The sequence below is a fragment of the Choloepus didactylus genome, chromosome 16 (assembly GCF_015220235.1).
Source record: "Choloepus didactylus isolate mChoDid1 chromosome 16, mChoDid1.pri, whole genome shotgun sequence".
NCBI classification, from domain to species: domain Eukaryota; kingdom Metazoa; phylum Chordata; class Mammalia; order Pilosa; family Megalonychidae; genus Choloepus; species Choloepus didactylus.
The window spans coordinates 32766256-32782769 of record NC_051322.1 but is presented as its reverse complement, the minus strand read 5'-3'; the positions used below and the strand labels follow the sequence as shown (position 1 = coordinate 32782769).

The following is a 16514-nucleotide window of genomic DNA, read 5'->3' as shown; positions in this document are numbered from 1 at the left end:
ACATCATAAAGGTCATACATGAAAAACTCACCACTAACGTCATCAATGGTGAAAAACTGAAAGCTTTCCCTCGCAGATCAGGAACAAGACAAAGATGCCCACTCTGACCACTGTTCCTCAATACTGTACTGGAAGTTCTAGCCAGAGCAATTAGGCAAGAAAAAGAAAGACAAGGCATCCAAATTGGAAAGGAAGAAGTAACACTTTCCTTATTGCAGATATGATCCTATATTTGGAAAACTCTGAAAAGTCCACAGCAAAGCTACTAGAGCTAATAAACAAATTCAGTGAAGTGGACGCATACAATACCTACTACGAAAATCAGTAGTGCTTCTATATACTAGTAGTGAACAATGTGAAGAGGAAATCAATTAAAAAAATTCTACTTACAATTAGCAACTAAACAAATCAGATAACTAGGAATAAATTCAACTAAGTTTATAAAGGACCTGTAGATGAAAACTATAAAACATTGCTAAAAGAAACCAAAAAAGACCTAAATAAATGGAAGGACATTCCATGTTCATGGGTTGGAAGACTAAGTATTGTTAAGATGCTATTTCTACCCAAACTGATTACAGGTTCAACGCAATCCCAATCAAAATTCTAACAGCCTTCTGTGCAGAAATGGAAAAGCCAATCATCAAATTTATGTGGAAGGATATAAAGCCATAACGAAAAAGAAGAACAAAGTCGGAGGACTCAGACATCCCAATTTTAAAACTTATTAGAAGGTACAGTAATCAAAACAGTATGGTACTGGCACAGGACAGACACACAGACCAATGAAATAGAATTGAGAATTCAGAAATAAACACTCACATCTTGGGACAACTGATTTTTTTTATTGTTTATGGTTCATGTTTATTTCATTTCCCAACAATAAATAACACCCATTTCTAAAGACCAAACATTCACTAGAGTAAAGGTAATGTGTGTGTAGTGTAAAAAAATAAACAAACAAAGTAAAAGGATATTATGAACAACTATATAACAAAAAATAAGATAACCTAGGTGCAGTGAAAAAATTCCTAGAAACATACAAACTACCAACATTGACTCAAGAAGAAACAGAAGACCAATAATAAGTAAACAGACTGAATCAGTAATCAGAAACCTCCAAATAAATAAAAGCCCAGGACCAGAGGGCTTCAATGGTGAATTTTACCAAACATTTCAAGAACAATTAACACCAATCCTGCTCAAACTTAGTGCAAAGGTTTGGAGTATACATACTTTGCTTATTTGCCAGAGTATGGATTAAGGACATGGGTGTTTTGTAAAACATCCACGCATCAAGGAAATTAAAGAATTTTTTAGCGTATTTTAGGATCAACTTTTATTTTTTTAAATATGAAAATATACAAAGAAATGTGGAAATAAGCCAGCCAGTCCGCAAATAGTGGCCAATTGATTTTTTTTTAAATTCAGTTTTATTATATATTTACATATCTTACAATCATCTGTAGTATACAATCAACTGTTCACAGTACCATCATATAGTTGTGCATTCATCACCCCAGTCTATTTTTTGAACATTTCCCTTATACCAGAAAAAGTAAAAATAAGAATAAAAAATATGTTTAAAAAACACCCAAATCATCCCTCCTCCCACCCTATTTTTCATTTAGTTTTTGTTCCCAATTTTCTATTCATCCATCCAAACACTGGATAAAGGGAGTGTGATCCACAAGGCTTTCACAATCACACTGTCACCCCTTGTAAGCTACATTGCTATACAATTATATTCAAGAGTAAAGGCTACTGGGTTGCAGTTAGATAGTTTTAGGTATTTACTTCTAGCTATTCCAGTACATTAAAACCTAAAAAGGGTTATCTATATAGTGTGTAAGAATGCCCACCAGAGTGACCGCTCAAACCCATTTGGAATCTCTCAGCCACTGCAACTTTATTTTGTTTCATTTCACATTCCCCTTTTGGTCAAAATGTTCTCAATCCCACGATGACAGGTCCAGATTCATCCTCGGGAGTCATATCCTGCATTGTGGCCAACTGATTTTTGACAAGAGTGCCAAGTCCGGTCAATGGGGAAAGAAGAGTCTCTTTAACAAATAGTGCCAGGAACACTGGATATCCATATGCAAAAGAATGAAGATGGACCCCTTATCTTACACCTTATACAAAAATTAATTCAAAATATGCCTAAGACTTAAATATAAAAATCAAAATTAGAAGAAATATAGGAAAGCCTTTTTCGGATCTTGTGTTAGGCAATGGTTTCTAAGACTTTGTACCATAAGCACAAAACAGAAAAGAGAAAATAGAGAAATGAAACTTCATCAAAATTATTAACTTTTATATATCAACAGAATTCATCTTGAAAGAAAAAATATTCAGAATGGGAAAAAATATTTGGGAAAACATACCTGATAAGAATTTAATAGCCAGAATATATCTACAAAGAACTTCTACTACTTAACAAAGAAAACACAAGACCCAATTAAAAAATTAACTTGAATAGACATGTCTCCCCCCAAAATATACAAATGTTCAACAAGTACATGAAAAGATGCTCAGTCATTAACCACTAGGGAAATGCAAATCTAAACCACAATGAGATATCATCTCACACTCACTAGAATGGCTACTATTACTAAAAAAAACAGCAAATAAGTCTTGGAGAGGATGTGGAGAAATTGGAACACTTGTATTTTAATTGGTGACAACATAAAATGGTGAAGACACTGTGGAAAACAGTGTGGCGATTCCTCAGAAAGTATAAAATTACCACATGACCCAGCAATCCTACTTCTAGGCATATACCCAAAAGAACTGAAAGCAGGGACTCAAACAAATACTTGCATGCTGCTGTTCACAGCAATATCATTCACAACTGCCAACAAATGGAAGCAACCCAAGTGTCCGCTGAACAGATAGATAGACAAAATGTGGTATATACATACGTTTTAATATTACTTGGCTGTAAAAAAAAAAAAAAATGAAGTTCTGATAGATGCAAGAACATGGATGAAATTTGAGGACATCATGTTGAGTGAAACATGCCAGACACAAAGGGACAAAAACTATGATCTAGATTAATAGCAATAATTAGACCAAGCAAACACATAGAGTCAGAAAATAGAATACAGGTAACCAGGGGCTGGGGTGAGGTAAGGAATGTGGAGTAAATGCTTAACTGGTACAGAATTTCTGTTTGGGATGATAGAAAGGTTGGTAATGGATGGGGGGTGATGGTAGCACAACATTGTGAACATAATTAACAGCACTGAATTATATATGTGAATGTGGTTAAAAGGGGGAAATTTGGGGTTTTATATAGGTTAGCTGAATAAAAATTTCAAAGAAAAACATAGGACTCTACAACACAAACAGTGAACCCTAATGTAAACTATGGAATATAGTTCATATTACAGTTATAATATTCTTTCATTAATTGTAACAAAAGTACCACACTAATGCAAGGTATTAATAATAGGGGAGGTATATGTGAACTATTTTCTGCATGGTTTTTCTGAAAACCTACAGCTTCTCAAAAAAAAAAAAGAGTAGATATTAAAAAAATTTTATTGAGATTGGATCCTGCAAATGGCTTTCCTGGTGATGTTTCCATGAGCACTGCCAAAGAGTGTGTATTTACTGATGTTGGGTTTAGGAGTCTATAAATATCAAGTAGGGGGCTGATACCATAGCTTAAATATTGTGTGTCTTTACTGACTTTTTTGTCTAGTTTAACTCTCCAACTATAATTACAGATTTATGTTTGTCCCTTTCATTCTCTAAATTTTTGCTGTATTAAAGCTCTTTTATTAAGCAGATTATGGTTATGGCTTCCTGATGTCAGCACTTTAAAGGTATCTCTCTTCTGGCCCTACTGCTTCTGATGAGAAAACATTTGTCATTCATATCATGGTTTCCCTGTGTGTAACATGTCATCTTTTACTGGCTGCTTCAAGATTTTCTCTTGCATCAATTTGACTATGATAAGCCTAAGTATGGTTTTCTTTTCATTCATTCAGTTTAAGTATAATAATGAACCTGACTCTATTTTTAACATTTGACAGCTGGTAGGTTTCAAGTCCTACCATTCCTCTTTTCCCTTTTACCTCAGAAATGGGAAAGCTGATAAGAAAGCCCACGTGCTCTCTTCTCTTCCACTGGTGGGAATTTCAAACCAGGCAAGCCACGGCATGCATAAAAGCATGGGAACCCTCATCCCAGCCACTCAGTCTCCTTTCCCTGCTCTTTCAAGTCATTTTCAGACCAATGTGGGAGTCTGCCCTATTTTCCCCCAGAAAACTTCATTCTATGAGCAATAAATCTTTTCATATCCTCTTGGTGAGTGTGTGGAGTCACCACTCTCCTATGAAAATCAAATTTTGGGTGGAGGGCCATCTCACCTCTGCATGGTGACCACAGCTCAACGGTGCTAGACTTCTATAGACTATAAATTTACACCTTCACCATATTTGGGAAACTTTCAGCTATTCTTTTCTCAAGTATTTTTTTTCTGACTGGTTCTTCTCTTCCTCTCCTTCTGGGACTACAACTTCATGTATGCTTAACCATTTTATATTGTTCCACAGATCAATGAGGTTTCCCTCATCATTTATTCACCTTCTTTTCTATTCTTCAGTTTAAAAAAATTTTAACTGGTGTATGTTCAAGTTCAATGACTCTAAATTTTGTACTTTACAATTCTAGAATTTCCACTTTTGTAATCTTCATTTCTTGTTTGAGATTTCCTATCTTTCCCTTCAAATACTGTACTTTTCAATTCTAGAATTTCCATTTTTGTAATTGTCATTTCTCTTTCGAGATTTCCAATCTTTCCCTTCATCACAAGAATATTTTTGTTTTCTAGACCATATTTTTAACCTTCTGCTTTAAAATCCCAACACTGCTATCAGTTTCCATTAATTGTCTTGTCTCTTGAGTATGGGTCATGTTTGGTTTTTTTCTGTGTTTGGCTAATAATTGTCTATAGCATCCTGGACATCATGAAACATATATTGCAGAGACCTTGGATTATTTTACATTATCCAAAGATGTTTTTGTTTGTTTAAATCAGCAGTTAACTTGGCTGGACTCAAAATCCAAACTGTCATCCCTGTGGTGAGTAGCAGATAAAAATTCTATTTATTCTTTTAGTCTTAGTTGTGCTGTTTGAACTCTGACCCATGCATACATTGTCCAAAAAAAGCCAGAGATTTAGACAGAGTTTATATACAAAATCCGGGACTCTCTCCCTGGAGCTCTCTCCTTTAAAGCATTTCCCCTCTTAGTTTTCAACTTATGTGGTCACCCTGAGCTTATCCTCTGGTTCCTCAAGTCAATGAGACAACAGGAGACTACCCAAGTATTAGCTGCCTAGCAAGCAGTCATCTAGGCTCTGACCTTGGGAAAAGGTTCTAAAAAGAAGCTTTTAAGGATTGATTCTACTGCAGTTTCTCCTCCAGTGCCTTCAGATACATGCTTTTAACTTTTTCATCTAGTGTTTATAGTAATCATCTGTGCAAGAGTTAGCCCAATAGCAGCTTTTCTACAATAACTAAATACACAAGCTTTTTGTCATATTCTTTTAAGCATTTTATGACTGATTTTCGATCAGATAAAAACAAAATTCTTGTGCTTTATAAGCTGTAGAGATGTTTTACACGCAGAATATAAACTATTAGTATCTATCTCGATGTTACTGTGAGGTTTAATTAAGATTACAGGTAAAGTGATGATCCTACTGAAAATGCTACTTTATAACATTTCCCTTTTAAATGGCCTCATTGAGGACAACTTCTGCTTTATTTTTACTCTTTATACAAAGGGTAAAGGAAAGGAACAAGTACAAGGAGATCTATATTGCAATCAACTTTGTTATTGGGGTATAGTTAGTATTTTTTGGTAAACAGGGGTAAAAACCCTAAAGGTTTAACAGGAATATTTGAAAAAGTACCTTCTAAGATTCAAAGGCTTAGATACTGTGCCAGTTTGTATATATTATATCCCCCAGAAAAAGCCATATTCCTTGATGCAATCTTGTGGGGGCAGATGTATTAGTGTTTAAGCTGGAACCTTTGGTTCAGTGTTTCCACGGAGATGTGACTCAGTCAACTGTGGGGAGACCTTTCATTGGATTATTTCCATGGAAATGCTGCCCCACCTATTTAGGGTGGGTCTTTACTGGATCATTGGAGTACTTTAAAAAGATCCACACAGGCCCAGACGCAGAACAGCTGGGAGCAACTGAGAGTGACATTTTGAAGAGCAGCTGCAGCTAAGAGAGGACAAAATGCCGCAAGAGCAACACTTCGGAGAAAGCCATTTTGAAATGCAACCTGGGAGCAAGCAGACACCAGCCACGTGCCTTCCCAGCTAACGGAGGTTTTCCAGATGCCAATGGCCTTTCTCCAGTGAAGGTACCCTTTGTTGATGCCTTACTTTGGACATTTCATGGCTTTAAGACTGTAACTTTGTAACCAAATAACCCCCCTTTATAAAAGCCAATCCATTTTGCAAAAGGGCAGCATCAGCAAACCAGAATAGATGCCATCTCTCCATGCCCCTACCCCAAAATTTTTGTATTAAAACTTCTCTGGAAAGAAAATACTGCTGATTACCATGCAGAAAACTTTTCTTCAAAACAAACTTCTTTTTAAATGAGGGAAAAGAAGAAAATACTGGTAAAAATAAGACTGAGTTTTCTTGTCTCTAGATATGAGAGTTACAGCTACATAGTTCACACTTGTTAACTACTTACCAGGGTTACCATACTTGTTAACCACAGTACCAGGCACAGTACTAAGCTGTAAGTTTATTAAGTCATTTAATCCTCCAAAAACTCCATGAATTAAGTATTGTTTTGACAAATGAGGTAAGAGAAACAGACAAAATAATATATCCAAATTCACATAGCTAATAAGTGGCAGAAAAGAAGATACATACTTAATTACTATTCTGCCTCTAAGAAAGTTACTAAAAGGAAACAAGTAATAAAAACACAGCAAGTCAAAAGTAAAACAATAACTTCAGTATAGACTATCCCAGATAAGTAAAACACTTAAAGAATGTGCTTAATTAAAAATTAGAGATCTCACAGTAAGAATCATTTTCTCACGAAAAAAGAATTTGTTTGGACAAGTGAATTGGTAGTGCCACCCCAAATTAAAACAGGGGGAGACAATACAACTTCCACTGAGTTACTGGAGAATAAAACTGATATTTTAATCTCCTTTGATTGGGTGCAGCCCTTCTTAGAAACAGAGGTAAGAAGCAGAGGGTGATAACTGAAAAAGTTTTCTTCAGCATTTTTCACCTCTATGTCCAAATATGTTGCAAATGCTCTTGTTGCAACAACTGGGGTGCCGGGTGGGGGCAGAAGTGGGGAAATCTTGTGAGAAGACAATGGAAAGCTATGGAAGTAATGAGATCCAGATGAACTAAAACTCTGGAGAAGAAAAAACACTTTCTAGGAGAACTGACAACTAATCGCCTGCCATTTCCTCCCTTGGGGTCATTTACAGATTCTAGGAGCAGGGTGAGGATCAAGTTTGGCCCAGGAAGAGGATTCTACTGAGGCAAAGAACATAGAACCTTTGACAAACAGGAGTCTCCCTCTTTAGGATGTCTGCCCGATTTTAAAGCTGCAAGCAACAGGGAAAGGGAGATGCGAACCTCCCAGTGTTGGAGGGATTAGGTGACAGGAATCTGCCAGGCTTTCAATCAAAATCCCAAGAGAGCCCTGCCCTAGGAAAAGGTATGAGCCAGTGGTAGAATAAGTTAAATCAGAGTGGCAACCCAGCCCCAACCCAGCTCAATGCTTGATTAAATTAAGGTAATCAGCCTCACGTTCTCTACCAGACATAGGAAAGGTCAAATACTCTTTGGGGAAAACATTATTTGCTGCATCTGTTCTTTTATATGCAATAAAGAGCATACAATCAAATATGATAAGATACGTGAAGAGGAAGGAAAATGTGAATAATAATCAAAAGAATGAACTGACAATAATAGAAGCACACTGATGGATGATCCAGTGCTTAGGTTGGCAGGTCTTCAAATAATTATTATAAATACATTAAATAAAATTCAGGGGAAACAGATAAAACAAATGGATGAAAAGATGGAGAATTTCAACAGAGATTAGACTCTATAATATCAAAAAGACATACTAAAACTGAAAAATATATTTGAAATTGAGAACTTATTGGATAACAGCAGGCTGCACACAGCAGAAAACAGCATCAGAAAACTCAAAGATAGGTCAATAAACTGAAAAAAGGAAAAAAAACTGAAGAAAAAAATTGAAAGATAGAAAAAAGAATGAAAAATAAAATATAACAAAACAGAGCATAAGAGACATGTAAGATCCAGTCATTTTAGCCCAAGTCCAAGAGAAGATTTAAAGCAAGATTATAAGATATTCTAAATTACTACTTTAATATTATTTTATATCTGGATAGTCCAAATATGGTACTGTTGATTTCAGGCCTCTTAGATGATCTACCTTATTTCCAGGCCTGGAAACACTCTACTACAAGACAGGTAGGGGAGGGATTTGTCAACCTAAACATAACAAATTAAGCTGCAAGGCAATAAAGGCATTTATTTGAGGTCTTAGAATTGCAATTCAGGGAGCAGTTTCAGGTAGCAACCCATATCTTGTCTTGGCATTTCCAGGCAAGGGTTTTTAAAGGAAAAGATTAGACAAGTTGATTGTGGTTGGTGGATATTTGGGGTACTCTAATTGTCCTTCAGGTTAGATAGTTAACCAGAGTTATTTATCTTGTGGTTTGTTTATTGTGTCTGGATGTCCTTAGGGTTTTGAGGAACATTGTTGCTTGAGGCCTTGCATACTTTGGCAGTTTGTGTTATCTGGCTGATATCTATTTGCTTAAGAGTAACCTCCAAAATGACCTCCGGACTCCATTTTAAACCTCTTGGCCATAGTAGCTTTATTTTTTTACTTCTTTTAACAGAGTAAACAGACACTATGGCTAAGTGCTATCCCAAATAATTATGATCATCCCAGAATATAATAAGTTATATCGGAATGGTCTGAGTGAGCAGGAATGGCTCCAGATAAGACTGGAAACAGACCAAGGAGGCTGGGAAAACAAAAAGATGGTTGAAACTTTTTTAAATGCCTATTATTTTAGCTAGGTTGAGTTCTTTTCTGAAGCCAATACATTCATCTAATAGCATAAGAAAAGTAACATATTTCTTATTGCATCAGGTGGCAAATATTAAAATTACATAGAATAATTGTTTAATCTGGGTATAATTCAGTAATTTTATAAAGGACAAAGGTTCTAGGGCAGGTAAATGTTTTCACCGGTAAGGAAAATGACTTAAAAAGGTTCTATGTAAAAGAATATATCATCTAGTCAAAAAAGGGTCCTGGAGGAGGAGTCCCCTCAAAAAGTCAACTGTAAATACAGGCACCAGAAACCTTAAAGGTTAAGGTTCTAGCAAAGTGCCTATTTAACTGTTTCACAGAAGCCTAGACCTCTTCAGAAGTGCTTTCATAACTTAGAAAAAGAATACATTCAAATCTGTTACCTACCAAATTTAAAAGACAGAAGACTACCAATGTTCCTTAATTCATACTATCTTAAATTTGTTTCAAATAAATGAATAATTATCATTTTTTCCGTGTTGAAAAGTGACCCAAAATTGCAAGACAAGTTGTTTAAAAGACACCATCAATAGCAACTATTTATCTTGTAAACAAGGGCCTTTTTGATACTATAAAACCAAAAAAGAAAATGACAAATTGGATACTTAAAGCTAGTAAAACATAACTATTATCCATAACCTCAAAGTTCTAACTGCATTTACAAAAAGTTTCACTGTTCTGACTGACTTTATGAATAAACTGTATACATCTGAATAAACTAAATTATGCATAAAAACAATGTTGCCTGGCAAAAACTTTTTCTAAGCATAAATAGACTATACAATTTAATACCTACAATTTAATATGAGTTTCCTTGAAAAAATAGAAGGAAAACGAAGACCTGGAATATATATGAATATTTCACATAAATATGTAAAAGTTTTCTGAAGTATCTTTTTTTTGAGCTTTACAGCTTAAAAATCACTTGAAAATACATTTATTTCAATGGATTCAAAAATAGTACTGTGAAAGTCCTCAAATAGCAACAACCCCTTTCACAGCTAAGGAAATAATAAAAAGCATAGTTACATTCCCCACACTCACCAGTATTAAAGAAGCCAACTCAAAAACGGGTTATCAATCTTCAAATTTAGAGTTCCCTCCCTCATGGTACTCTATACATATTATGATACACAGACACAAGTAAGTCTGTGTATGAATGAGGAGAGAGAATAATAATAGTCTTTGAAATAATGAAAAAGCACAAATTTAATAAGAGTTGAAGAACTCTACAGTTTGGGGTTTTACAGGATTTCTCTGTAGCTCTCAACCAGATTAACCAGTGAAATAAAAGGTTAAAAATATGAAGTAAGAAATAAAAGTTGACATTCCGCATAAAGCTTACTTTGATGTTTAAAAGCTTAGAAGACGCTAAATAAAACCCAAATATCAATGACAGCATTAAAAAGAAACATATTATCCTGGAAGAATAATATAGGGGAGGGAAACTGAGTGACAAGAGAACAGAAGTGGGGGGAGACTAATTTTTCCGCTGTATAATCTGTGGTTGACTTTTGAATCATGTACACATCCTACCTTATGTATGTAAGTAATGTACTTTGGAAGGCAAAAACAGTCCTAAACAAGTTTTTAAAAAACCAATGCATGCTAAGAAAATGAAAACAGAATTACCCTTCAACAGGAAAAAATTGACTTCAAAAGGTAAAAAAGTAAATATAAAATTAAATAGCCTAAGCATCACACAAAAATCCTTTGTAAACATTTAATTGTGCTGGCCAGAAAAGTAAAACATACTTTTATATGGAAATATTAGGAAAAAATAGAGGGTATTTTGTTTTGGGTCATCCACAGATAACCACTGTTAAGAATTTGGTGTATTTCTAAAGTTATGATTAAATGTGACATTTTTAGAAGCTTATCAAGTTAAGAAAATCCCTATTTCTAATTTTTTAACATGAGTAAATGGTTAATTTCATCAAACATCCTTCCTAGATCCATCAAAAGGATCACAGGGTTCTTCTCAGATGTGAATATGTGGCATCTTTTATTAATAGATTTCATGGGGTGAATCAATCCTGATATTCCTGCAATAAATCTTACCCAGCCACGGTTTTTATGGTATTGTTTTCAGTAAGTCACTAAAATTTAGCTTCCGATAATTTATTTATAATTTTTGAATCTATTTTTATAAATAAGATTGGTGTAAACTTTTACTATCCTTGTTCAATTCTGGTATAAAATGGCTTGGGTGAGCTTTCTTTATTATTAGAGTTAAGAAAACTAAGGGTTAGGATTAGGTCATTTCTAATACTTTGCTATGAAAAACATACTAAAGTGACATCAAAAATCTTTGACTGTACTCCTGAGTGTTTCTTTAGTATGAAATACTAAAATTGTGATTACACTGTCAAAGGACCACCTTAGGAAAGCCCTTATAAATTATTTATTAAAACAACATAAATCCTGCATTCTTAACAAAGGGAATGATACAGCATTTTATATATTCACCCTTAAAAATGATTATAAATTTGCCATTTTACACCCCCCAGTCCCTTGCTTTCAACTTTACGGAATCTCCATTGCCACCTCTTTGTTGTAAAAATAATTTGTGTATTAAAAGCCATTTTTTCTTCATATGTATGAATCAAATGTCACTCTGATTTTGTGACTGAGCTGTCTCCTGTTCCTCAGTCTCAGAAAAGTCTGAAGTGGAAAAGAGTCAGGAAACTTTATTTATACTGTTCAGCTCACTGCAACTCAATAGATAAGTTCTACCCACAAATTATTTTGTGCCCCCACATACAACAGGGGAAAAGAGGCAGTAGTGACATTTCTGTGTATATAGCTTTCAAAACTTCAGAGTCTATAAACAGTAGAGCAATTAGATGAGGAGGTGGGAGGAGGGATATGATTCTGCCCTAACTTTAGTCCCATCCTAATATTGGGAGGGGGGCAGAGGGGAGATTTCAGTTAACAGATATTTTTAAATTAAGTAATTTAGGTTTCATGTTCATCAGATGAGCTTATTTGCATTTTTAAGTTTGTAAAACCATAAGGTATTTTATTAATACTTTACTTGCAATTATTTGCAATTTTAAGTAAATGTATACTAAATCCACTTTGTAACACCTTTTAAATAGTTTTTTTTTTAACAACAATTTAGATTTATCCATAATCAACCTTTTTTACCTTCACTCCCCATCCTTTATACTCTACATAATTAAGAGTTACCCGAATTCCAAGTAAAATTTCCTGTTTTCAGGAGATTTTAGATAAGAAATGCCTAATAACCTGATACAATGTAACTGTTCCACTAAAAATAAAGCAAACTTTATAAAATATATGGCACCAAAACACAGTGTAAGAAGCTTAAGTTTTTTGATAGACTCAACAATCATTACGAACAAATCAATATCTTGCAATAGAGAGAGACATAAACACACAGACAGCAAATAGATAAGCAAGTTTCTAAGCTTCAATGATACTGAAAAACAAGGTAACAGACAACCACCACTTTGCTTTGTAAAGGGGATTTGGTTAAATTATGAAGGAAGCCCTAGAATATGAAAAGAAATTACTAAAATAGACTGTAAAAGAACAGGCAATAAGGAAAAGAAATATGACTAAGGTGATTCCTGTAATTTTTATTTAAATACTCACCCAATGTAATTTTAATCTCCCAGGTTGCTACCTACTGTTATCTCCTTAGAGGACATAATCCCAGAATTCTACTCTTAGGCTCTGCTTTGTCGATAACCTCAATGCAATGGCAATTTGAGCCTTAGATGAAACTGTACAAAAACATGGCTCCATCTCTTCCCGCATCACAGCTCTCTATGATGAGGGAGATAGCCTACTAACTGGTCTCCCTGCATCCCACTCTGTGACAGCTTCACAAGGATCTTCCTCACTGCAGCCAGAATGCTGTGCTCAATCTGATTTATGATTTATGATTTATTACTCTCCTTAGGTAATAAGGTGCTCCAATGACCCCACCCTTACCCAACCACACTCAGGTTAAAGTCTGAATTTCCTATTACACATCCGTCACTACCTCTGTGGACTCATCTCCGTCATTTCCCTCCACTCACTTTAAACCCTAAGAACAATAGCTTCAACAGCTTGCTTGGAACACTTCATTCATCTTTTCCTTCCTACAACACTCTCAATAACACTAATGAAAAAGGCTTCTGAGTAAAATCCTCCTTTACTTCAATCAAGACGCAACTCAGGCACTGGTCTTACAGAAGGAAAAACCTCCTGCAAGCCAGTAGAGGAGGCAAAGTTCCCTTCCTCTAGACACAGGCTCTTGAACATACTTCTTTCATAATACCTACCACACTTTATGAAATTATCTTTTTTTTCTTTTTAGTTTATCTCCCTCACTAGAGAGCAACTCAAGAGCAGAAACTATATATTAATTCTAGAGAGGAAGAATATATCAGGAAAAGAGTAGGCATTTAATACATGTTTACTAAACTGAAATGCCTCTCACTACACAATGAAAAATTAGCAATTCATCAGCAAGTCCTGTCAGTTCTCTTTCCAAAACACATGCCAAATCCATCCACTTCACTGTATCACAGCCACTACCCTAATCCCAGTGTCCATCATTTCTCATTATATTCTCTGAACTGATTTCTCTGCTTCCAGACCTACCAATCCACCCTACTCATATACACAGTATTATCCCACCATTTGTCTCCAACAGCTAGGCTGATCTTTGTAAATTATAAATAAGCTGATAACACAACACAAATCTTCAACTGCTTCCCATTACATTTAGACTAAAATCCAAACTTTCACAATGCCCTATATGATCTCTTTCCAAGTCTTTTTACTCATTTTGAACTCTTCCACCCTTATCTCCACTGCACTCCTTTTAGGTCCTACAGCACAAAAAGCCCTTTCCCACTTCAGTCTTTACACTGGCTCTTCCCTTAGCTAGATGATTGTTCTCAGACCTCAGCTCAAATGTCACAATCCAATCCAAGCACTTTTTAATCCCTCAATCATTCTCTATTATATCACCTCACCTGTCTTCTTTGCACTCATTACCATCTCAAATTATATTTAATTCGTTCACTTATTTATTGTGTATATCCATTCCTCATGAGAGCAAGGATTCTGTGTTTTGTTCATCACTACATCCCCATGTGCCTAGAAACAGTGCTTTGCACATAGCCGACACTCAACAAGCATTTGTAAAACAAAAGAATAAACAAAGAAAAGTGACTCTTAAGATTATCTGAAACAAGTAAGGTAAAAGAAATGGATAATTAGTTCACCAAACAAGGAAACATTCTACTATTAGCATTTGCAAGTAGAAGAGCTGGTCATCTCTGGGATTTTTCAGAACTAGTGCCAGTAGAGTATTTCTTAATGCTTATTGCAAACATGTCAAGTAGGATGGTTTTACATGTTACATGCTAGCCAAATATTTGATACTGCAAAAAATCATTCTAGAAAATTCTATATTTTGACATGCTCAAAAAACCCTGTAATGTATACAAAAAGTAGTAAAACATATTTAAAAACCACATGCCACTTTATTTAAAAAAAAAAAAACAACAACAGTATTTCTGACAATGGCATTTATCTGTAAATGACTGAATTTATAGTATTAAAAGTTCAACCTCTCAAGTAACAGGTCCTTCAAATACAAGAGGTTTGTCTTCAAGACAGGTTCTACTGACACCTACATCTGAGACACTACCTCAACATTCTGTTCTTTCGTGGAAGTAATGTTAAGCTTTAACCAAGAGGGGAGAAAATTGTCAGTCACTAACCAGCAAGTGAAAAAAAAACAAAAGGTTTTGATTCTTTATTCAAATGTCATTCAATTGCAGAAATTAAGATCTAAATATTTTATATTGATTGATTAAACCATACACTGTTGAAGAAAATTATTTTTTTTAAAAAGTCTTAACTAGTTAAAAAAAAAAACAACTATGGCAGGTTAAAAATAACTGTCATATGGTAGCAATCACTATTTACAAGTAACTTGAAAGTGACAAAAATTTCACTAACTTGCCTTCAGAGTCCCTTAAGCACTTTTCAGTATTATAATCATTGAATTTGATGATCTAAAAACACTTACCTTGGTATGGTAACACATTTAGTATTACAATTTTGAGTGGTGATAGCTTTCTCAAGCTCATCTAATCGTCCTGTTTTCTTTAGCTTCTTCACCAAACTTTTAACTGCTTTCTCACACCACTTTTCTTCCTGTCCATTCTGCTCTCCTCCACCTGCTCCTCCAGATCCCCCAGCTGATTTCTTCCATCCCAGCAGTCTCTTCACAACTGGTGGAGTGAATGGCAAGATGGACGACATGTTCTTACCAAAGGCAGCAATCCACACTAAGAAAAGAACCTCCTTTATCTAACCTAGAAAAGATATTGAAATGATAATTTAGAGACCAATTTAAAATCAAGTAGTAATTTCCAAAGATTACAGAAATCAAACTGCAAAACAGAAATTCTACATTATTACTTTCACAACAAACTTTCAGAAGTTTGCTTCTCCATCCGTGAAAATGTTGTCTTTACTAATTTAAATGAATTTTAGAAACAAACCCTTCCATACACTGTACAACAAAGCCTTGTGGAGTCTTGTGGACAAATACAATTTGCAGGTAATCTTTAAAAACTCAACAATTTGATGAACAACTTTATCACTTTTAATACTGTATTTTTAACTCTTAATAGTATCCATAAAGTAAAATATTTTCATCAAAAAAATTAAATGTTTTTCTTACTTTTTGAGTACTTTATCCTCAAAAGACATACATACATATATATGTGTACATATGCATAATATCATAGTCAGTGGTGAAAGACTTAAGGCTTTACGCCTAAGATCAGGAAAGAGACAAGGATGCCCACTTTCACTACTGTTGGTCAATATTGTAGAAGTTCTCGACAAAACAATCAGACAAGTAAAAGAAATAAAAGGTATCCAATTGGAAAGGAAGAAAGTAAAACTGTATTTGCATATGACATGATCTTACTTGAAAACCCAAAGGAATTCACAAGAAATCTTTTAGAGCTAATAAATGAATTCAGCAGTGTCAGGGTACAAGATCAACACACAAAAAAACAACTGTGTTCCTGTACACTAGCAATAAAAAGTCTGAGAGGAAATTAAGAAAAGAATTCCATTTATAATAGCATCTAAAATAAAATATCAGGGAATAAATATAAGGATACAAAAACCCTGCATACTGAAAACTATAAAACACTGCTGAAAAAATTAAAGAACTAATAAATGGCAACACATCCCATGTTCATGGATTGGAAGAGTTAACATTGTTAATATGTTAATGTTACCGAAAGCAATATTCAAATTCAAGGCAATCCCTATTAAAATTCTAGCATCCTTTTGGCAGAAATGTAACAAC

The 16514-nt window shown here is 34.6% G+C and overlaps 1 protein-coding gene across 1 annotated transcript in view; it reads right to left on the bottom strand.

The window, feature by feature from the left end:
• The window catches only part of SMAD2 (SMAD family member 2), a 97867-nt gene that overhangs the window by 40035 nt on the left and 41318 nt on the right, over nt 1-16514 (bottom strand). Inside the window, exon 2 of the mRNA XM_037805489.1 lies at nt 15213-15501. Within this exon, the coding sequence (XP_037661417.1) occupies nt 15213-15448 (236 nt within the window). The 5' untranslated portion in view covers nt 15449-15501. The remainder of the gene's footprint in view (nt 1-15212; nt 15502-16514) is intronic.